General features: G+C 43.9%; 2 protein-coding genes across 4 annotated transcripts in view; both read left to right on the forward strand.

Moving 5' to 3' along the window:
- The first annotated feature begins 1,725 nt into the window (after positions 1-1,725).
- On the forward strand, positions 1,726-3,311 carry LOC109906173 (claudin-15-like). Its single transcript, XM_020503809.1, has 4 exons — positions 1,726-1,939; positions 2,655-2,822; positions 2,950-3,031; positions 3,212-3,311. The coding sequence occupies exons 1-4, from the start codon at positions 1,726-1,728 to the stop codon at positions 3,309-3,311; spliced, it is 564 nt and encodes a 187-aa protein (XP_020359398.1).
- Positions 3,312-15,116: 11,805 nt separating this feature from the next.
- atg16l1 (ATG16 autophagy related 16-like 1 (S. cerevisiae)) overlaps positions 15,117-23,062 on the forward strand; it is a 58,559-nt gene continuing 50,613 nt past the window's right edge. For 2 of the 3 annotated variants that reach the window (XM_020503928.2, XM_031790347.1), the window contains exon 1: positions 15,118-15,414. The gene's annotated coding sequence lies outside the window, so the exon portion shown is untranslated. Of the gene's footprint in view, positions 15,415-23,062 lie in introns of all 3 variants that reach the window. The other variant, XM_020503927.2, reaches the window with a different exon arrangement.

Below are 23,062 nucleotides of genomic sequence, written 5' to 3' on the forward strand. Positions count from 1 at the left end.
TAGACTTGGGCTGCAACTCCCCATCTTTCCTGGTCTACTGTTAATTTCTGTGGGCAATCCTTTTATGCACTCAAGTCAAAAGGGGACGGTTCCGTCAGTCTGACATGCTCTCTGACCTCATTCAGGGCGTGGCTACTTACTATGAACAGTATATAGGAGATTCTCTTATCCCTCCTAAAATCACATTCATATCTTAACAAAAATACTTCAATAATTTTCCATATTATATGCACAACATTGGATGGAAACTTGACAGATAAAGGGGATATACTTTCCAAGTTACAGTATTTATTTTATACCAGTTTTAATGACATAACTAAATAAATAACAACATGACATTAGTTTTCTATAGCTCCCCACTGACCATTCCCCACATTCTTATGTTAGAAATATTGATCCAGTATTCAGTTTTGGACGTGTTAGAGTTTTGGCAAGAAAAGCTGTCTGTTAACAAAGACATTCCTTTGCTTGATACTAAAGGGGGAGAAAGATTCCCCTTCTCCTGTACTTTACAACAGGGTATAAACTGTCAAATATCTTCCTCGGATACCACAAAGACATACTTCCTTCCCTGGTAGATGCCTCAAGTTCCAAAATGAGGAGTGTGTATGCACGGACATTAGTTTGTGGGCAAAAGCACTGTATAAACATTGCAAAGGCACTTTTCGATTAACAAATGCCAGCCAACAGTGTGACCCTAGCAGTTACATTAAAATCCTTAGACTCTTGATGTAGTTTTACCTTTGTAAGGTGAATATGCTGCTTTGATAAGTGTCCATACAGCACAAATTCATTAAGAAACTGAGCAAAGATCTAAAGAAGTATTTGCGTTACAAAAGTATTGTGTTGTTGAGGCATACATACTGTATCTGTTAAATAAATTGTAGCATGCCTGTAGTACGGCTTCTATATTAGGACAGCCTCAGCAGGACTTTTTGAAGCTGTTCTCATAATGGACACTGTAGTACGGTAGTCTTTTTGAATTCCTTTCCAATGTGACGGACACTTTCAACTGGCTACCTCCGGACTGAAGAATGCATGCCATATGGTCTCAGTTTCAGGCCATGAAAGTACTCTGGATGTAAATCGCACAAGTATGTATCATTGTATCATCGCTCAGTCAATCATTGACAGTCACACTGACCTTAGTTTCCTTTCACCTCTATGACACAGCAACAGGCTCCTAGATAACCACATGTTCATAAGAATGAAGAACTGTAGTCAGAACCGTAGTCACCTTACCACCAAAGGTCAGAGTACTTTCATTGTTACAGAGAGAGAATAAAAGAGTTTTGTCTAACCTGAAAATAATAGTGAGCATATTCTAAGGAGATACCAATGGCAGGTATCTATTGTGAAACTCCTGATTTAATAGTGAGGAAGTCAAACAGTGTCATTGCTTTCGATTAACCAATCTGTCATATTGTTTATCTCCTTAGACTACCCCTAAGCTCAAAACCCTTGTCACTGTCACCTTATAGGTGAAGCCTCTATGGTTTTTACATGCTTCTTATCACTTTTACAACCCTTCTGCAAAGACTAAAGATCCCTGCTTCTGAAACAAGACAACAGACACCCAGCACATTGGACACCAAGCAGGAACATAGGACAACTTACATATGTATCTCGTGAAGCCATTTTCAATCATCCTGTGTGTCTGAGGGTTTCAACCTCAAGGCATTAGATGCCTTTTCCTACACTTGTGTGTGTGGGCTCTGGGTGATCATGTCGACGGCGGTGGAACTAACTGGGTTTCTGTTGTGCGTAGCAAGCTGCCTGCTCACAGGCTCCTCGCTAGCCAATGACTACTGGAAGATGTCCTCAGTGTCTGGCAGTGTCATCGTATCCACACGTCAGATCCAGAATCTATTTCACTCGTGTGCCGAGAACAGCGCCGGCATTAGGAACTGGAAAGACTTTCAGTCTATGCTCTCTCTGCCTGATAGGTTCTGGACTGACTGCTACTTCCAAACTGGACCAATAGATAATCTCCAAAACCTGTCCCAAACATTATTGGCAAATGAGTTTGACACCCCTTGTCAAAGGGAACTGTAAAGGGAAAAGTTTCCTGCTCCTCTGTCACTTGCCGACTCCCTCTTAAACAAATGGTTAATGTTATGCGATGCGATTTTGCTGTGTGAAGGTCAGTCAATTACATACAGCAACCTTAACTAGTCCGCTTTGTTGGATTCCTGATGTTGCCAAATGTTTTAAGAATAAGAGGAACACAATCTGTCTTCATATTCTCAATGGAGTGTCACTTCAGCAAACATGAATGATCCATGTATTGCTACAGTTCTGTATCTTAGACACACCCTACATCTGATTTAACGCCATTTGTTTGTGTGTTCTGTAGTTGACATACAGGAAGTTGATATAGGCATTTAGCGGTGTCTAACAATGAAAAAAGGCCACCAGTACTTGCTTGATAGCATCAATTGAAGCCTGTTTATTTTCTTTAGGCAACATGTCCCACTAGCACACCCTGCAAAATTTCTGCTATGCCTTCTTTAGTGTGTGTGTGTGTGTGTTGTGAGACACGCAAGGGGATAGAGTTGAGCATATTTCCCGTATTGACTCCAAGGCCCAGTCTGCTCAGGCCCTCTATCGATCCAATGTCTGTTGTTGACTGGAACTCTGTTTCTTCCTGTGGTCAGATTACATACAGGCATGTCGAGCCCTGATGATCATCGCTCTGCTCCTGGGTCTAGCGTCCATCATTGTGTCAGTGCGGGGGCTGAAATGCACAGAGATCGGCAGCACTTCTGAACAGGCCAAGGGCGAAATCACTCTGTCCGGCGGCAGCTTGTTCATCTTATCAGGTGTGTCCCCAACTGCCAGCATCATCACCTGAGTACCAATCTCTCCCTCTCGCTTCTTCTTCCCCCCCACTCCACATCTCTCTTTCTTCTGCTGTTTATCAACTATCTCAATCTGCCTCTCCTGCAGGTCTTTCCACCTTGACTGCTGTGTCATGGTACGCTGCGCGGGTGGTGCAGGAGTTCCATGATCCATTCCTTGCAGGAGTAAGGTGAATACACATCCCAAAAGCTGAAGGTACTTGCCTGGGAATTGACGTTCTAGTTAGATCCTCAACCAATCAATTAAAACCTTGTTAATAAAAACATTTTATTAATGTTATTAAACATGTTATTAAACATTTTGTGTTACACACACACACGTAAAGTTGATTCATTCTCTGTCCCTGTAGGTTTGAGCTGGGTACAGGTCTATACAGGTCGGCCATTCTAGGTGGGGTCATGCTTTGCTGTTCCTGTAAGAGAGGTCCATCAGCGCCACCAACAGGGTGAGTAATTGCGCCCACAAAGTTGAGTCCCAAATTACACATGAATCCCTATATAGTGCAGTATAGGGCTCTGGTCAAAAGTGGTGCACTATATAGCCATTTGGGATGCAACCAAAGACACTTCCTACTCCCAAAGCTAACACGCAAGCTAACCATTATCCTACCAAAACCATGGTCTTGGTTGGGCAAAGAGAGGACAACGCTATCTCAGGTCTCCAGGCAGGTGATGGGCTAGCCAACACTAGTTAGCTAACGATTTCCCATCTGTTACATGAACTAGTCAAAGAAATCATTGTTGCCCGATCTATTGTACCCTGCTTGTCTTACAGGGGATATTCATACAACTACTCAAAAACAAGCCGTGGACAACAGATCTACAGGGCAGCACCTGTGTCCGTTGGGGAGTTTGTCTGTTTTCGTTTATTACTTCAGTAAAGTGTAATTTTACTGGTTTGCATTTGCTGTTATATTTTTGTTGTTTTGTTGTTGTTGTCTTCTTGAGTTGCGTGAGTCACTTTGAATATTAATGCAATGTTTATTACTTTGAAATGTTTCGAAAATAAAACAATTTCTCTATTGATGATTATTGTTCTATTGATATTTCATATCTAAATTAATAGAAAATATAAGCTATGCCACAACTCCAAATTAATGGACAAGGTACCCACTGGCCACAGACTTCTAATCCACATCGGTTTAACGTAATTTCATTGAAAGGATTGATTCAATCAGTGGGTAAGTAGTGAATCCTTTGATTCTAATCTGACTATAGCCATATGTTCAAGTAATGTCTTGTGATTGCTCAGCTCCTTGCTTGACATTTAATGAAAAAACATTGTGATATTCTGTTCTTTAGCATTTCATCTGATATGTCTACAATGTGACTAATTTAGATACTTTGGTCAGAATCTGTTGTACAAATCTACAGTTGGACTGCTTCAAACAGGGAAAAATACAGTAATTGGTTCATATAACCAGCATCACTGTGCTAGATTATTTGTTTCACTTTCTCCCTCCACTTGCCACTGACTGGGCTTGAACCCCACTTAGAAAAAATGGTTCATTCGGTTTCTATATAGAACTTTTGGGGTCGTTGGTCAAAAGATTAACTTTTATTAGAAAAATGTTCAAGCCTCTGAATATAGAAAGTCAGCCTGCATGCTGAATGGTGTTTCCTCCGATACATTGGTGTGGCTGGCTTCTGGGTTAAGCGAGCAGTGTGTCAAGAAGAAGTGCGCCTTGGCAGGGTCGTGTTTTGGAGGACTCATGGCTCTCGACCTTCGCCTCTCCCGAGTCTGTAGTGGAGTTGCAGCGATGGGACAAGACTGTAAAACTACCAATTGGGGAGAAAAAAAGTTTTTAAATTAGAAAATAAAGAATAGATTAAGTTCTTCCAGAGTTTGAGTACTAAGCTACCTGATTTTAGGAACGAGACACTTAATTAGACACTTTACAAGCTAGCTAATAAATGATCATTTTAATTATTGGCTAAATAGGCTGCATTTAGACAGGAAGCCCAATTCTGTCTTTTGACCAATCAGATCAGCTCTGACAATGATCTGATGGGAATTGGGCTGCCTGTCTAAATATGGCCTTAGAGCTACAGACCCAGCCTGACATTGGCAATTAGCAAATTGTTATTTCAGTGTGGAGTCAGATGGGAGGACGATGTTACGTTTTTTATTTATTTTATTTTATTTTACATTTATTTAACCAGGTAGGCTAGTTGAGAACAAGTTCTCATTTACAACTGCGACCTGGCCAAGATAAACGCATAGCAATGTGAACAGACAACAACACAAAGTTACACATGGAGTAAACAATAAATACGTCAATAGCACAGTAGAAAAAAATTAAATAATAGTCTATTTACATTGTGTGCAAAAGGCATGAGGAGGTAGGCTAATAATTACAATTTAGCAGATTAACACTGGAGTGATAAATGATCAAATGGTCATGTGCAGGTAGAGATACTGGTGTGCAAAAGAGCAGAAAAGTAAATAAATAAAAACAGTATGGGGATGGGGTAGATAAATTGGGTGGGCTATTTACCGATGGACTATGTACAGCTGCACCGATCGGTTAGCTGCTCAGATAGCAGATGTTTAAAGTTGGTGAGGGAGATAAAAGTCTCCAACTTCAGCGATTTTTGCAATTCCTTCCAGTCACAGGCAGAAGAGAACTGGAAGGAAAGGCGGCCAAATGAGGTGTTGGCTTTAGGGATGGTCAGTGAGATACACCTGCTGGAGCGCGTGCTACGGGTGTAAGAAGAGTGAACTGAATGCTGATAACCTCTGTTGAATGTGCATGATGGGCTTACAGAGGTAATAACCTCTCCCTCAATGTTAACAAAATGAAAAAGCTGATCATGGACTTCAGGAGACAGTAGAGGGAGCACGCCATCCACATCAATGGGGCTGCAGTGGAGAAGGTATAAAGCTTCAAGTTCCTCGGCGTACACATCACTGACAATCTGAAATGATCCACCCACACAGTGTAGCGAAGAAGGCGTGACAGCGCCTCTTCAACGTCAGGAAACTGAAGAAATTCGGCTTGACCCTTAAAGTTTAAAGATCATCAAGGACCTCAGCCACCCGACTCCCGGTCTGTTCACCCCATTACCATCCAGAAGGCAAGGTCAGTAAAGGTGCATCAAAGCTGGGACCGAGAGACTGAAAAACAGCTTCTATCTCAAGGCCATCAGACTTAAATAATCGGCCTCCGCCCACAGTGCTGCAATGAACATTAGTCACTGTCACGAGCCGGCTACCACCCGGTTACTCAACCCTGCACCTTAGATGCTGCTACCTATGTACATAAACATGGAACACTGTCATTTGGAACACTGTCACTTTTTTTTTTTAATTACATACTGTTTTATCCACTTCATATGTACAGTTGAAGTCGGAAGTTTACATACACTTTGGTTGGAGTCATTAAAACTCGTTTTTCAACCACTACACAAATTTCTTGTGAACAAACTATAGCTTTGCCAAGTCGGTTAGGACATCTACTTTGTGCATGACACAAGTAATTTTTCCAACAATTGTTTACAGACAGATTATTTCACTTATAATTCACTGTATCACAATTCCAGTGGGTCAGAAGATTACATTCACTAAGTTGACTGTGCCTTTAAACAGCTTGGAAAATTCCAGAAAATTATGCTGACATAACCTGAAAGGCTGCTCAGCAAGGAAGAAGCCACTGCTCCAAAACTGCCATAAAAAAGCCAGACTACAGTTTGCAACTGCACATGGGGACAAAGATTGTACTCTTTGTATAAATGTCCTCTGGTCTGATGAATGAACTGTTTGGCCATAATGACCATGTTACGGCTTTCTTCCGTCGAAGGAGAGTCGGACCAAAATGCAGCGTGGTTAGTTCGATACAAGTTTAATAAATGAATAAACACGAACAAATACAAAAACAAGAAACGGACCATGAAAACCTATACAGCCTGTCTGGTGACAACTAACACAGAGACAGGAACAATCACCCACAAAACCCACAGTGAAACCCAGGCTACCTAAATATGGTTCCCAATCAGAGACAACGAGAATCACCTGACTCTGATTGAGAACCACCGCAGGCAGCCATAGACTATGCTAGACACCCCTACTCAGCCACAATCCCAATACCTACTAAAACCCCAATACAAAAACACAACACAAAATAAACCCATGTCACACCCTGGCCTGACCAAATAAATAGAAAACACAAAATACTAAGACCAGGGCGTGACAGAACCCCCCCCCCAAGGTGCGGACTCCCGGCCGCACACTAAAACCCATAGGGGAGGGTCCGGGTGGGCGTCTGTCCACGGTGGCGGCTCCGGCTCGGGACGTGTACCCCACTCCAAGTCTTAGTCCCCCTGTAACGCGTCCTTTGATTGGCGACCCTCGCCGCCGACCTTGGCCTAATAACCCTCACCAAGGACCCCACTGGACTGAGGGGCAGCTCGGGACTGAGGTGGAAGCTCGGGACTGAGGGGAAGCCCAGCACTGAGGGGAAGCCCACTGCCAGCTGACTGGCAGATCTGGAAGAGTCTGGCTGACTGGCGGATCCTGGCAGACTGACGGATCTGGCTGCTCCATGTAGACTGGCAGCTCTGGCTGCTCCATGCAGACTGACAGCTCTGGCTGCTCCATGCAGACTGGCAGTCCTGGCTGCTCCATGCAGACTGACATCTCTGGCTGCTCCATGCAGACTGACTTCTCTGGCTGCTCCATGCAGACTGACAGTTCTGGCTGCTCCATGCAGGCTGGCATCTCAGGCTGCTCCATGCAGGCTGGCAGCTCAGGCTGCTCCATGCAGGCTGGCAGCTCTGGCTGCGCTGAACAGGCAGGAGACTCCAGCAGCGCTGTAGAGGAGGAAGGCTCTGGCAGCGCTGAACATGCGGGAGACTCCGGCAGCGCAGGAGAGGAGGAAGGCTCTGGCTGCGCTAAACAGGCGGGAGACTCCAGGAGCGCTGTAGAGGAGGAAGGCTCTGGCTGCGCTGAACAGGCGGGAGACTCCGGCAGCGCAGGAGAGGAGGAAAGCTCTGGCTGCACTGAACAGGCGGGAGGCTCTGGCAGCGCTGGAGAGGAGGAAGGCTCTGATAGCGCTAAACAGGCGGGAGACTCCGACAGCGCTGGAGAGGAGAAAGGCTCTGACAGCGCTAAACAGGCGAGGCGCACTGAAGGCCTGGTGCGTGGTGCTGGAACTGGTGGTACTGGACCGAGGACACGCACAGGAAGCCTGGTGTGGGGAGCTGCCACCGGAGGACTGGTGTGTGAAGGTGGCACAGGATGGACCGGACCGTGAAGGTGTACTGGAGAGCCTGAGAGCAGGGCTGGCACAGGACGTGCAAGGCTAGGTAGGTACACAGGAGGCCTAGTGCGTGAGGCTGGCACAATTTTCACCAGCCGACTAACACGCACCATCAAATCCCCGACTCGCTCCGTCGGACGAATATCGTACCTAAAGCACCAAACTAGCAACTCCCTCATTACTCTCTCCTCCAATTTCCCCATTAACTCCTTCACAGTCTCTGCTTCGCACACCACTAACACCGGCTCTGGTTCTGGTCTCCTCCTTGGCTCCTCACTATAAACAGGGAGAGTTGGCTCAGGTCTGACTCCTGACTCTGCCACTCTCTCCCTGAGCCAAGGAGCCAAAGGAGCCAAAAACTAAGACCAGGGCGTGACAGACCATCGTTATGTTTGGAGGAAAAAGAGGGAGGCTTGCAAGCCGAAGAACACCATCCCAACCGTGAAGCATGGGGGTGGCAGCATCATGTTGTGGGGGTGCTTTGCTGCAGGAGGGACTGGTGCACTTCACAAAATAGATGGCATCATGGGAAATGATGTCGATATATTGAAGCAACATCTCAATACATCAGTCAGGAAGTTAATGCTTGGTCGCAAATGGGTTTTCCAAATGGACAATGACCCCAAGCATACTTTCAAAGTTGCGGCAAAATGGCTTAAGGACAACAAAGTCAAGGTATTGGAGTGGCCATCACAAAACCCTGACCTCAATCCTATAGAACATTTGTGGGCAGATCTGAAAAAGCCCTGACTCAGTTACACCAGCTCTGTCAGGGGGAATTGGCCAAAAATCACCCAACTTAATGTGGGAAGCTTGTGGAAGGCTACCCGAGTTGTTTGACCCAAGTTAAACTATGTTTTATTTTATTTTATTTTAATTTTACCCCTTTTTCGTGGTATCCAATTGTTTTAGTAGCTACTATCTTGTCTCATCGCTACAACTCCCGTACGGGCTCGGGAGAGACGAAGGTTGAAAGTTATGTGTCCTCCGATACACAACCCAACCAAGCCGCACTGCTTCTTAACACAGCGCGTATCCAACCCGGAAGCCAGCCGCACCAATGTGTCGGAAGGAAACACCGTGCACCTGGCAACCTTGGTTAGCGCGCACTGCACCCGGCCCGCCACAGGAGTCGCTGGTGCGCGAGACAAGGACATCCCTACTGGCCAAGCCCTCCCTAACCCGGAGGACACAAGGCCAATTGTGCGTCGCCCCACGGATTTGATAAACAATGGAAAAAACAATATATATACAACTTGTATACCCACACGTAGATGTACGTAAGTGGTGTAAAAAGTATTCTGAGAAATGTTCAGAGTGGTCCCTTTATGGATCATTTGATAAAGATAAGATCAAAGCATTGTACGACTGTCTAAATGGTCTCGGGAAATAAAGTCTCAAACAAAGATTGGCATGTTTTCTATGCTTTTAAAACAGCATTTAACTGAAAAAACATAATTGCCACATTAATCAGAGTCTTCATTAGAAATGAAATTAACCAGCCACTATAGGGACGTTTCCCTTAGGGGAAACAAAATCTTTGGTACTGCAATGCCCACGGGTAAAAGTAGATTAATCTGGCCTAAACATTATGGTTGGTAAATACGAGAGCCACTATATCCACTTTTGGTTAAGGTACGGGACCTGATTTACCCCTAACCAATAAAACGATAAATGCTTATGGGATTTCCTCTACCAACAAAACCCATGCCCTTTTAAATTGAACCAATTAATGTTGAACACGTAGAGACTTGTTAATTAACTAAACTTAAGGCCCAGTCTATCCTGTCTCCGGTGCCAGACTTATTATGGACAGATCACTCCATCTACAGTGGACTGATCAGTAGTGTTAGCCTAGTTATAATACTCTAGTCTCGAGAGCTACCTCAAAAAGGAAACTCCCTCCAAAGTTTCTCTTCCCTTCTGATTTGGCCGTAGGTATTTTATACATCTGGTGTATTACATATTCCTCTTAAAATAATAATGTGAAGCAGAAGTGAAATGAAATGAAAAAATGAAAACTAAAATGAAAACAATGCCTTCCAATATGGAGAAAGTTATCATGTTTGTTTTGTTTTGTTTTTAAACCTTGCAATAGGGGTAAAAGCAGGACATTGTTTCAGAGTAATGTGTCTTAGCAGTAGTGATTGAGAATGTGTTTTTCTGCTGGAAAGTTTAGATGGGTTTTAGTTGAAGGTAACAGATATGGAGACTTGTGAGAGAAACAAAGACATTGATAAAGAAGGTAAAGTGGAAAGATTAACGGTACGATCAATCAGTTGATGTCAGATGTTATTAGTGGCTTTCAGATATTTTAGTAATGACGTGACAAACAGAGGGATTGAGCCTCTGGTGTTTGGGTTAGAGATAAGCTTCCTGTGGACAAATAGATAAGCCGCCAGTGAAAGTGACTGGTACTCACTGAACTCAAACAGACTGTAAGTGACACAGTGGGACATTTGAGACAGAGGTATGAATAATTGAATGAGAGATGTTGTTGACCATTTTCAATTATTATTACTCAATTCTATAGTTTGGGTAACACCAGTGATTTAAGTAAGAAGGTAATGTAATCTAAAACAATAATATTATTACATTACATGGAACTGTGTCCAAATTTGAAGTAGATCCAAGTAAATGTTTTTAGTAGTGAATATTGAGCTTATAAGCCAGCACCAACATTTTGAAGGACCTAGTAGAGTTGTTAAACAACATGTTTCATATTTTGACTAGTTGATGTCACAGGGACAGTCAGTACAGAACATAAGTCAATGCAACAGGTAAAAATGATAAGATTTACAAGAAAGGGGCGCTGGGATTGTTTACTTTAGAAGGTGCCTATTCTGCTTAATGGGACACTGTATCATCTAAAGTGTCTCAAGTATGATTCTGGGTACGCATGGTTTTATCAAGACATAATGTCCAAAGATGCAGTAAACTTGATTAAGAATTTTTAGGACTAATTCAAATGAAGAAAACTATTTACATGTTTATTTTATTTCTTCCAGGACTGATGGAATGTCCACTACCAAATTTTCTGATGAGTTTACCAATGATTCTGTATCTCTCCCATTGAAAGGCGTCCTGAGGCAGGAACAGTATAATGGTACCCAGATCCGGTTGTTAAGGGAGCTCCAAAATTAAGTAATGCCAGGCCATTTTGTTTGTTTTTACCCTACATTTTACCACCCACGACAGCACCTACACACAACCCACCTGTTATGAATATTTGTTAGTGATGTTAATACTGTGCTTCATTTATTGTGTGGGGTCTTTTTATTTGGTTTTAGTGTTTTTTTCATGGGTTAGAAAGGATGCAGCTTAAAGGGCACACAAATAACATTTCATGAAGTATCTATTGTGCGAGTTTTGCTTGCAAACATTTAAAGTCTATTGATCAGAAATGTACAGAAAAACCCAATGTAAACCTGGTACACAAAATGTTTGAAATGTTTTTAAACAATGAGTCTGAGGAAGAGGGAAAGAAAGGGGAAAGAAACACTCACTTAATGGGGTTGCATGACCTCTGATCTCTGTTCTGACTTTCTGGTGAGGCCTGATCACCCTCACCAGAAAGGCTAGAGACATTGGGTGAGATTTAAGTGTAGCGCTGATACATAGGAAGAAGTTTATCATTTATTAATAGTCCTATGTGTGTTTCGGACCACGAGAAGGACCGAGAGCGTTGCCCCTGAATGAGGGACACCTGTCTCTAGTCTATTTCACTATTTCTTGAATTACCTTACGGGATACAATTATTTCCTTTATGGAGTTATCAAGAGTTGTAATTCAAATTGTATTTGTTATTCTGATTCGTACATTTTTTATTTAAGGCAAGTCGTCCAGGTCCTGAGGCAGCAAAGCATCCCCAAGCCATCACACTACCACCTCCATGCTTGACCGTTGGTATGAGGTTCTTACTGTGGAATGCAGGGTTTGGTTTTCGCCAGGCATAATGGGACCCATGTTGTCCAAAATGTTGACTCAGGTTTGCCAAAAAGCATCCAGAAGAATGTTCTATGGATAGATGATTCAAAAGCATAACTTTATTTTACATGTTTTACATGTTAAGATGTCCCTTCACTGGAACTAAGGGCCCGAGCCTGAACCATGAAAAACAGCCCCAGACCATTATTCCTCCTCCACCAAACTTTACAGTTGGCACTATGCATTGGGGCAGGTAGCATTCTCCTGGCATTCGCCAAATCCAGATTCATCTGTTGGACTGCCAGATGGTGAAACGTGATTCATCACTCCAGAGAACACGTTTCCACTGCTCCAGAGTCCAATGGCCTCAAGCTTTACAGCACTCCAACTGACGCTTGGCATTGCGCATGGCGATCTTAGGCTCGCAACAAACAGTTATTGTGCTGATGTTGCTTCCAGATGCAGTTTGGAACTCGGTAATGAGTGTTGCAACCGAAGACAGATGATTTTTACGCGCTACACGTTTCAGCACTTGGCGGTCCTGTTCTTTGAACTTGTGTGACCTACCACTTCGTGGCTAAGCCATTGTTGCTCCGACACATTTCCACTTCACAATAACAGCACTTACATTTGACCGGGGCAGCTCTATCAGTGCATAAACTTGACAAACTGACTTGTTGGAAAGGTGGCATCCTATGATGGTGCCATGTTGAAAGTCTCTGAGCTCTTCAGTAAGGCCATTCTACTGCCTTATGGTGATTGTATAGCTGTGTGCTCGATTTTAAACATCTGTCGGCGACGGGTGTAGTTGAACTAGCCGAATCCACTCATTTGAAGGGGTGTCCACATACTTTTGTATATATATTGTATTAGCTACGTCTAGAATTGACCAACGGCATAGACAACACTGTTCAATCAAGAGCTTCTAACCAGTGCGCTTTTGATACACTGACTCCTTTCGATACACCCAAAAGTCCAGGACGCAGCTAGAGTACCTACCAAGGAGCATCGGTACATTGTGGGAAAGATGGCAGAAGCGGACACTGAAGTGGATTGTGAATCTAATGATGCTAAGAATCGAGGAGAATTGGAGTATTGTCCAAAAGAATGGAAAATGGAGGACAGTGCTGAAAATGTCCCTTCGTATCTTGTACGAGCATGGTTTATTAATGAGGAGCAGCTAATCGAAATACCAATCTTGAAGAATCCATTTGAGCTATCCAAACTGGTAGAGAGAGTAATGGGTGAAGTGAAGGCTGTGAGGATCACGAGAGGCGGGCTGATTTGATTTTTGCACTTCTGCGGATCAGAAGGAACATGTGTTGCGTCTTACCCGATTTGATAAGTTTGATGTATCGTATGCGTCTCTTCGGAACAGGTCACCCCTCAAGGGGTTAATATCTGGCGTCTCGTGGGAAGTCGATGTTGAAGAAATGAAAAATATTCTGGGAGTGATTGATGCATGTTGGATGAATCGTGTGGTGAATGATGAACAAGTGAAGAGTTGATCTGTTCTTTTGTTTTTTGAAATGGAGTCTCTCCCTACTCAAGTGCAGTTGGAGTATATCAACTACAGAGTCAGAGCATTTATCCCAAGACCAATGCAGTGTGATCATAGGAAAGCTTTTGGTCATGTTTCAAGTGTTTGCAGAAGGGAGAAACTGAGATGTCCAAGTTGTGGAATAGATCATATCATGTGTTATAAAAGTGATGAAATTGTAACATGTTGCAATTGAGGTAGGAACCATGAATGCCCGACAAGGGTGAAAGAAAATGATGTGGCCAAAATTAAGGTTGTCCAGAGCATTTCATATGCAGTAGCTGTTAAAAGGGTTGAGGGTTTGAATGGTGCTCCTGATGTTTCCATGGTGGTGGATAGGCCTTCATTGCAGGCTGCAGGCAGTGGTGGATTTAGGTAGAGGCGACATGGGCAGCCGCCCAGGGCGGCAACTTGCCGGGGGCGGGACAGGGCGCCCGCACAAAAAAATACGGAATGGTGACATTTGCGTGATCGGTTTTCTATCGCTCATTTGCACGTCACGTCAATGATATCATGTCACCATGTGGGACTGTGGGTCAATTAACCTTGACAGAGTGGGCGCCCTGATTCTAGCTTGTGAGCTAGACAGGCTACTGCCTGGGAAGGTCTCCCACTCAGAACTACAAAATGGGGAGGGGGGCGGGCGTAGGTTGACCTCAGGTCTCCCCACTGGAAGCCCGAGGTAGGGGGAGCAGGGGAATCTATCAAATAGCGCACCTCTAACTTTGTACAGTAGTAATGCAATTAGTAAAATCAGTCACACCACGAAATGCTACAAAATAAACCACAATTCATTCATAGTTTCATAGACATATTGTTGGATTTTTTTCTGGTTTGTGCGGAATCGTTAGGAATAATATAAAACCAGTCTGCACACCACCAAGGTGAATTGGTTTAGTGTTGACTCTTCGTTGCCAGTGTTGGGGGATGGGTAAGGTATTGATGCTCGAGTGCCAAATCAACACAAATTTGTTTATATTTGTCTTTGTTACTTATTTTTGATATTTTAGTCTTATTTTTGTATATATATAGTTTTAAATGTTATGATAATTTATTTGTGTTGTTCCAAATGTCTGAGGGGGGCTGAAGGGGTCGGGGGTCGCCCAAGGAGCCATACAAGCTAGAAACGCCACTGGCTGCAGGGGTTGCCTTTCATCAGCAGAACCCTGATATTTCAAAGGTTAAGAAGGTAGACTTTGTGGCCTTTATAACTATGGTGATTAATGGCACTGCCAAGGTGGAGAGAAGGTCCAGGAAAATAGTATTATTGTGGATGTGCCGGAGAGGTTTCTCGGTGGAGGAGTTATATGGAATATTGTCACAAGCCTTTACCACCCTCTCAGATCCTACAGCCTGAGAAGGGAGATATGGAGATTTGAAAGAAGGAAGAAGTGGGAGTTTGGTCAATTTACAATTTTTATTTGGGTCTATTAAGTTAGTTTCTCTATCATGTATGGATTAGATTCTTTCCCCCTTTTTTAAAAAACCCGTCCAGTTGGTGGCGCCAATACATATTTTGGGGATGTAGTCCGCCATAAAACCCACAGAAGAAGAAGCAGTACCTACACCTGGTTGTTTGTGACCAAAATGTGCAATCCGAGATGATTTTCTGTTTATTTTATAAATAGTTTTGGCTCTCGTCTCGGCTGATGAATAATTCGCTACCGTTTGCTAGCTGGCTGTTAGGTATCACAAGCTAGCCATGTGGTTTAAATAGGAAAACTTTTTTTTCAAAACATCAACCAACGCCAATTTAGCACAAGTAAGCAGCTGAAAACTACTAAATGTCATGATCTGAGTGGATGTGGAACTACCTACGCTAGCTAACGTAAGTTAACATTTTCCATTCCTCTTGATGCTATTTATCACGCTAGCTAATGACTGCGTGTTTGAAAACATCGCTACATAGCTTGCAAGCTAGCTAGCGTTAGCAGATAGCCTGCTAGCTAGCTTGTCGTACTATAGACGTAACGTACGAATTTGTTAAATTAAAACTACATATGTATCGTTAGCTAGAAAACATTGGCTACACAAACTTAACGTTAGGTATTTTTAATTAGCTGGCTACTAGCTAGTTAATGTAGGAGGCATTTGTGGCGTAAATTTAGCTAGCTAACGTTAGCTTGCTAACAAGCTCCTAGCTAGACCAGAGCGGGCTACCATAATCTTCAAAGTTGACAGGTTAATTATCTGTTTATGATTGTGTATAGTACTTGCTTGCGCAGTCAATCTCAAGGCTATGCCTTTCACCAACACCACATGACGTTGTTACTGCTCTTGTAAATGATTTAACAAGTCGAGCTCCCTGCCATCCAGGACCTCTAATTCACCAGGCTGTGTTAGAGGAAGGCCCAACATTTTTCAGACTCGAGTCACCCAAGTCATAGACTGTTCTCTCTGCTACCTCATGGCAATTGGAACCAACAGTACCCTAACAGCCTCTACCCCCAAGCCATGAGACTGCTAAATAGCGAATCAAATGGCTACCCGGACTGCGCGCATTTACCCTTTTTTTCTCTCTCACTATTTTACCTACTTTACACTGGACTCTACCCACACACTTGCACATACTTCCACCCCACCACACACACCACATGAGCCTGCACACATGCATACTGATGCCTCACACTTTCACACATGCTGCTGCTACTGTCTTATCTCTGCTGTTGTACTCACTACCCCTACCTAAACTCAGCAAAAAAATAAACGTCCTCACTGTTAACTGTTTGTTTATTTTCAGTAAACTTAACATCTGTAAATATGTGTACGAACATATTATTCAACAACTGAGACATGAACTGAACAACTTCCATAGACATGTGACCAACATAAATGGAATAATGTGTCCCTGGACAAAGGGTGGGGGGGTCAAAATCAAAAGTGAGTCAGTATCTGGTGTGGCCACCAGTTGCATTAAGTACTCCAGTGAATCTCATGGACTGCACCAGACTTGCCAGTTCTTGCTGTGAGATGTTACCCCACTCTTCCACCAAGGCACCTTGAAGTTCCTGGACATTTCTGGGGGAAATGGCCCTCTCCCTCCGATCCGACAGGTCCCAGATGTGCTCAATGGGATTGAGATCCGGGCTCTTCGCTGGCCATGGCAGAACACTGACATTCATGGCATGCACAGAACGAGCAGTATGCATGGTGGCATCGTCATGCTGGAGGGTCATGTCAGGATGAGCCTGCAGGAAGGAAGGGAGGAGGTCTTCCCTGTAAACGCACAGAGTTGAAATTGCCTGCAATGACGACAAGCGCAGTCTGATGATTCTGTGACACACTGCCCCAGACCATGACGGACCCTCCACCTCGAGTACAGGCCTCTGTGTAACGCTCATTCCTTCGACGATAAACGCGAATCTGACCATCACCCCTGGTGAGACAAAACCGCGACACGTCAGTGAAGAGCACTTTTTGCCAGTCCTGTCTCGTCCAGCGACTTTGTACCGATCCTTTGCAGGTGTTGTAACTAGAGGTCGACCGATTAATGATTTTCAACGCTGATACCAATTTATTGGAAGACTAAAAAAAGCCCATACCGATTTAAATCGGCCAAAATATATATGCAATGATGACAATTACAACAATACTGAATGAACACTTATTTTAACTTAATATAATACATAAAAATATATTTAGTCTCAAATAAATAATGAAACCTGTAACATTTGGTTTAAATAATGCAAAAACACTGTTGGAGAAGAAATAGTGCAATATGTGCCATGTAAAAAAAACACAAAAAAAACGACCGTATAAGTTCCTTGCTCAGAACATGAGAAATGAAAGCTGGTGTTTCCTTTTAACATGTCTTCAATATTCCCAGGTAAGAAGTTTTAGGTTGTAGTTATTAGTGGACTGTTTCTCTCTCTACTATTTGTATTTCATATACCTTTTTACTATTGGATGTTCTTATAGGCACTTTAGTATTGCCAGCCTAATCTCGGGAGTTGTTAGGCTTAGTCATAAACAGCACTGTGCTTAGAGCATTGCCAAGAGCTGCTGGCCACTGCAGTAAAGTACTGTTTGAATGAATGCTTACGAGCCTGCTGCTGCCTACCACTGCTCAGTCACTGCTCTATCAAATCATATACTTAATTATAATAAACACACAAATACGAGCCCTTGGTAAAATCCGGAAATTATAATTTTGTAAACAAAATGTTTATCCTTTCAGTGAGATACGGAACCGTTCCGTATTTTATGTAACGGGTGACAACCCTAAGTCTAAATATTGCAGTTACATTGCACAACCTTTGCTGGTACTTTACATAATTATGACAAATGAATTTGTCTTTGTTTGGAAGAAATGGTCTTCACACAGTTCGCAATGAGCCAGGCGGCCCAAACTGCTGCATGTACTCTGACTCTGCTTGCACTGAACACAAGATAAGTGACTTTTTTGCCCCCCTTAGTTAATATTGCCTGCTGACATGAATTTCTTAACTACATATGAGCAGGGACCCTGGGCATCTTTCTTTTAGTTTTTTTTTCAGAGTCAGTAGAAAGGCCTCTTTAGTGCCCTAAGTTTTCATATCTGTGACCTTAATTGTCTACCTTCTGTAAGCTGTTAGTTTCTTAATGACCTTTCCACAGGTGCATGTTCATTAATTGTTTATGGTTCATTGAACAAGCATGGGGAAACTGTGTTTAAACCCTTTATAATGAAGAGCTGTGAAGTTAATTAGCCTGCAGAGTTCTATATTGCTAAGTCTGTACCAAAACAATTTGAGCTTGTACTTCTAAAAATTCACCTTTCCAGAAACAAGTGTCTCAATGTTGCTGCTTGCTATAGACCTCCCTCTGCCCTTAGTTGTGCCCTTGATACCATATGTGAACTGATTGCCCCCCATCTATCTTCTGAGCTCGTGCTACTAGGTGACCTGAACTGGGACATGCTTAAAACACATCCTACAAACAAAGCTTGATGCCCTCAATCTCACACAAATTATCAATGAACCTACCAGGTACAACCCCAAATCAGTAAACACTGGCACCCTCATAGATGTCATCCTAACTAATTCGCCCTCCAAATACATCTCTGCTGTTTTCAACCAAGATCTCAGCGATCACTGCCTCATTGCCTGCATCCGTAATGGGTCTGCGACCAAACGACCACCCCTCATCACTGTCAAACGCTCCCTGAAACACTTCTGCGAGCAGGCCTTTCTAATCGACCTGGCCGGGGTATCCTGGAATGACATTGACCTCATCCCGTCAGTAGATGATGCCTGGCTATTCTTTAAAAGTGCTTTCCACACCATCCTAAATAAGCATTCCCCTCTCAAACAATTTAGATCTAGGAATAGATATTGTCCTTGGTTCACTCCAGACCTGTCTGCCCTTGACCAGCACAAAAACATCCTGTAGCGTTCTGCATTAGCATCGAATAGCCCCCGTGATATGCAACTTTTCAGGGAAGTTAGGAACAAATATACACAGGCAGTTAGAAAAGCTAAGGCAAGCCTTTTCAAACAGTACTACAGGATGCAAATTTCTAACTCAAAAAGGTTCTGGGACACTAAAGTCCATGGAGAATAAGAGCACCTCCTCCCAGCTGCCCACTGCTCTGAGGCTAGGAAACACTGTCACCACCGATAAATCCACTATAATTGAGAATTTTGATAAGCATTTCTCTACGGCTGGCCATGCTTTCCACATGGCTACCCCGGTCAACTGCCCAGCACCCTGCACAGCAACCCGCCAAAGCCCCCACCATTTCTCCTTTACCCAACTCCAGATAGCTGATGTTCTGAAAGAGCTGCAAAATCTGGACCCTAACAAATCAGCCGGGCTAGACAATCTGGACCCTCTCTTTCTAAAATTATCTGCCAAAATTGTTGCAACTCCTATTACTAGCCTGTTCACCCTCTCTTTCGTATCGTCTGAGATTACCAAAGATTGGAAAGCTGCCGCGGTCATCACCCTCTTCAAAGGGGGTGACACTCTAAACCCAAACTGCTACAGACCTATATTTATCTTACCCTGTCTTTCTAAGGTCTTCGAAAGCCAAGTCAACAAACAGATTACTGACCATTTTAGAATCCCAACATACCTTCTCCGCTATGCAATCTGGTTTCAGAGCTCATGGGTGCACCTCAGCCACGCTCAAGTTTCTAAACGACATCATAACCGCCATCGATAAGAGACATTACTGTGCAGCCGTATTCATCGACCTGGCCAAGGCTTTCGACTCTGTCAATCACAACATTCTTATTGGCAGACTCGACAGCCTTTGTTTCTCAAATGATTGCCTCACCTGGTTCACCAACTACTTCTCAGAGTTCAGTGTGTCAAATCGGAGGGCCTGTTGTCCGGACCTCTGACAGTCTCTATGGGTGTGCCACATGGTTCAATTCTCAGGCCGACTCTCTTTTCTGTATACATCAATGATGTTGCTCTTGCTGCTGGTGATTCTCTGATCCACCTCTACACAGACTACACCATTCTGTATACTTCTGGCCCCTCCTTGGACACTGTGTTAACAACCCTCCAGGCAAGCTTCAATGCCATACAACTCTCCTTCCGTGGCCTCCAACTGCTCTTAAACGCAAGTAAAACTAAATGCATGCTATTCAATCGATCACTGCCAGCACCTGCTCGCCTGTCCAGCATCACTACTCTGGACGGCTCTGACTTAGAATACGTGGGCAACTACAAATACCTAGGTGTCTGGTTGGACTGTAAACTCTCCTTCCAGACTCACATGCAGCATCTCCAATCCAAAAATAAATCTAGAATCGGCTTCCTATAATCGCAACAAAGCATCCTTCACTCATGCTGCCAAACACCCTCGTAAAACTGACCATCCTACCAATCCTCGACTTAGGTGATGTCAGTTACAAAATAGCCCCCAACACTCTACTCAACAAATTGGATGTAGTCTTTCACAGTGCCATCTGTTTTGTCACCAAAGCCCCATACACTACCCACCATTGCGACCTGTACGCCCTCGCTTCATACTCGTCGCCAAACCCACTGGCTACAGGTTATCTACAAGTCTCTGCTAGGTAAAGCCCCGCCTTATCTCAGCTCGCTGGTCACCATAGCAGCACCCACTCGTAGCACGCGCTCCAGCAGGTATATAGTAGGGCAAAAAAGTAGTTAGTCAGCCACCAATTGTGGTTCTCTCACTTAAAAAGATGAGGCCTGTAATTTTCATCATAGGTACACTTCAACTATGCCAGACAAAATGAGAAGAAAATCGACAATCCCATTGTAGGACTTTTTAATGAATTTATTTGCAAATTATGGTGGAAAATAAGTATTTGGTCAATAACAAAGGTTTATCTCAATACTTTGTTATATACCCTTTTTTGGCAATGACAGAGGTCAAACGTTTTCTGTAAGTCTTCACAAGGTTTTCTCACACACTGCTGGTATTTTGGCCCATTCCTCCATGCAGATCTCCTCTAGAGCAATTATGTTTTGGGGCTGTTGCTGGGCAACACAGACTTTCAATTCCCTCTAAATATTTTCTATGGGGTTGAGATCTGGAGACTGGCTAGGCCACTCCAGGACCTTGAAATGCTTCTTACATAGACACTCCTTCGTTGCCCGGGCGGTGTGTTTGGGATCATTGTCATGCTGAAAGACCCAGCCACGTTTCATCTTCAATGCCCTTGCTGGTGGAAGGAGGTTCACTCAAAATCTCACGATACATGGCCCCATTCATTCTATCCTTTACACGGATCAGTCGTCCTGGTCCCTTTGCAGAAAAACAGCCCCAAAGCATGATGTTTCCACCCCCATGCTCCACAGTAGGTATGGTGTTCTTTGGATGCAACTCAGCATTCTTTGTCCTCCAAACACGACGAGATGAGTTTTTACCAAAAAGTTATATTTTGGTTTCATCTGACCATATGAAAATCTCCCAATCTTCTTCTGGATCATTCAAATGCTCTCTAGCAAACTTCAGACGGGCCTGGACATGTGTCCCCCTGCTTAAGCCAGTACGTCTGGCACTGCAGGATTTGAGTCCCTGGCGGCGTAGTGTGTTACTGATGGTAATCTTTGTTACTTTGGTGCCAGCTCTCTGCAGGTCATTCACTAGGTCCCCCCCGTGTGGTTCTGGGATTTTTGCTCACCGTTCTTGTGATCATTTTGACCCCACTGGGTGAGATCTTGCATGGAGCCCCAGATCGAGGGAGATTATCAGTGGTCTTGTATGTCTTCGATTTCCTAATAATTGCTCCCACAGTTGATTTCTTCAAACCAGGCTGCTTACCTATTGCAGATTCAGTCTTCCCAGCCTGGTGCAGGTCTACAATTTTGTTTCTGGTGTCCTTTGACAGCTCTTTGGTCTTGGCCATAGTGGAGTTTGGAGTGTGACTTGTTTGAGGTTGTGGACAGGTGTCTTTTATACTAATAACAAGTTCAAACAGCTGCCAGTAATACAGGTAACGAGTGGAGGACAGAGGAGGCTCTTAAAGAAGTTACAGGTCTGAGAGCCAGAAATCTGGCTTGTTTGTAGGTGACCAAATACTTATTTTCCACCATAATTTAAAAATAAATTCATTAAGTCCTACAATGTGATTTTCTGTATTTTTTTCTCATTTTAACTGTCATACACTGCTCAAAAAAATAAAGGGAACACTTAAACAATGAAACTCCAAGTCAATCACACTTCTGTGAAATCAAACTGTCCACTTAGGAAGCAACACTGATTGACAATAAATTTCACATGCTGTTGTGCAAATGGAATAGACAACAGGTGGAAATTATAGGCAATTAGCAAGACACCTCCAATAAAGGAGTGGTTCTGCAGGTGGTGACCACAAACCACTTCTCAGTTCCTATGCTTCTTGGCTGATGTTTTGGTCACTTTTGAATGCTGGCGGTGCTTTCACTCTAGTGGTAGCATGAGACTGAGTCTAAAACCCACACAAGTGGCTCAGGTAGTGCAGCTCATCCAGGATGGCACATCAATGCGAGCTGTGACAAGAAGGTTTACTGTGTCAGCGTAGTGTCCAGAGCATGGAGGCGCTACCAGGAGACAGGCCAGTACATCAGGAGACGTGGAGGAGGCCGTAGGAGGGCAACAACCCAGCAGCAGGACCGCTACCTCCGCCTTTGTGCAAGGAGGAGCAGGAGGGGCACTGCCAGAGCCCTGCAAAATGACCTCCAGCAGGCCACAAATGTGCATGTCTGCTCAAACGGTCAGACTCCATGAGGGTGGTATGAGGGCCCGACGTCCACAGGTGGGGGTTGTGCTTTACAACCTAACACCGTGCAGGACATTTTGGCATTTGCCAGAGAACACCAAGATTGGCAAATTCGCCACTGGCGCCCAGTGCTCTTCACAGATGAAAGCAGGTTCACACTGAGCACGTGTGACAGTCAGGAGACGCCGTGGAGAATGTTCTGCTGCCTGCAACATCCTCCAGCATGACCGGTTTGGCGGTGGGTCAGTCATGGTGTGGGGTGGCACTTCTTTGGGGGTGTCGCACAGCCTTCCATGTGCTCGCCAGAGGTAG

This window comes from Oncorhynchus kisutch, linkage group LG15 (genome assembly GCF_002021735.2).
Source record: "Oncorhynchus kisutch isolate 150728-3 linkage group LG15, Okis_V2, whole genome shotgun sequence".
In the NCBI taxonomy this organism is placed as follows: Eukaryota; Metazoa; Chordata; class Actinopteri; order Salmoniformes; family Salmonidae; genus Oncorhynchus; species Oncorhynchus kisutch.

Coding starts and splice junctions, on each gene's coding strand:
- LOC109906173 (XM_020503809.1), top strand. CDS start 1,726: ATGTCGACGGCGGTGGAACTAACTGGGTTTCTGTTGTGCGTAGCAAGC. Junction 2,823..2,949: donor CAGCTTGTTCATCTTATCAG/GTGTGTCCCCAA, acceptor CCTCTCCTGCAG/GTCTTTCCACCTTGACTGCT. Junction 3,032..3,211: donor CCATTCCTTGCAGGAGTAAG/GTGAATACACAT, acceptor CTGTCCCTGTAG/GTTTGAGCTGGGTACAGGTC.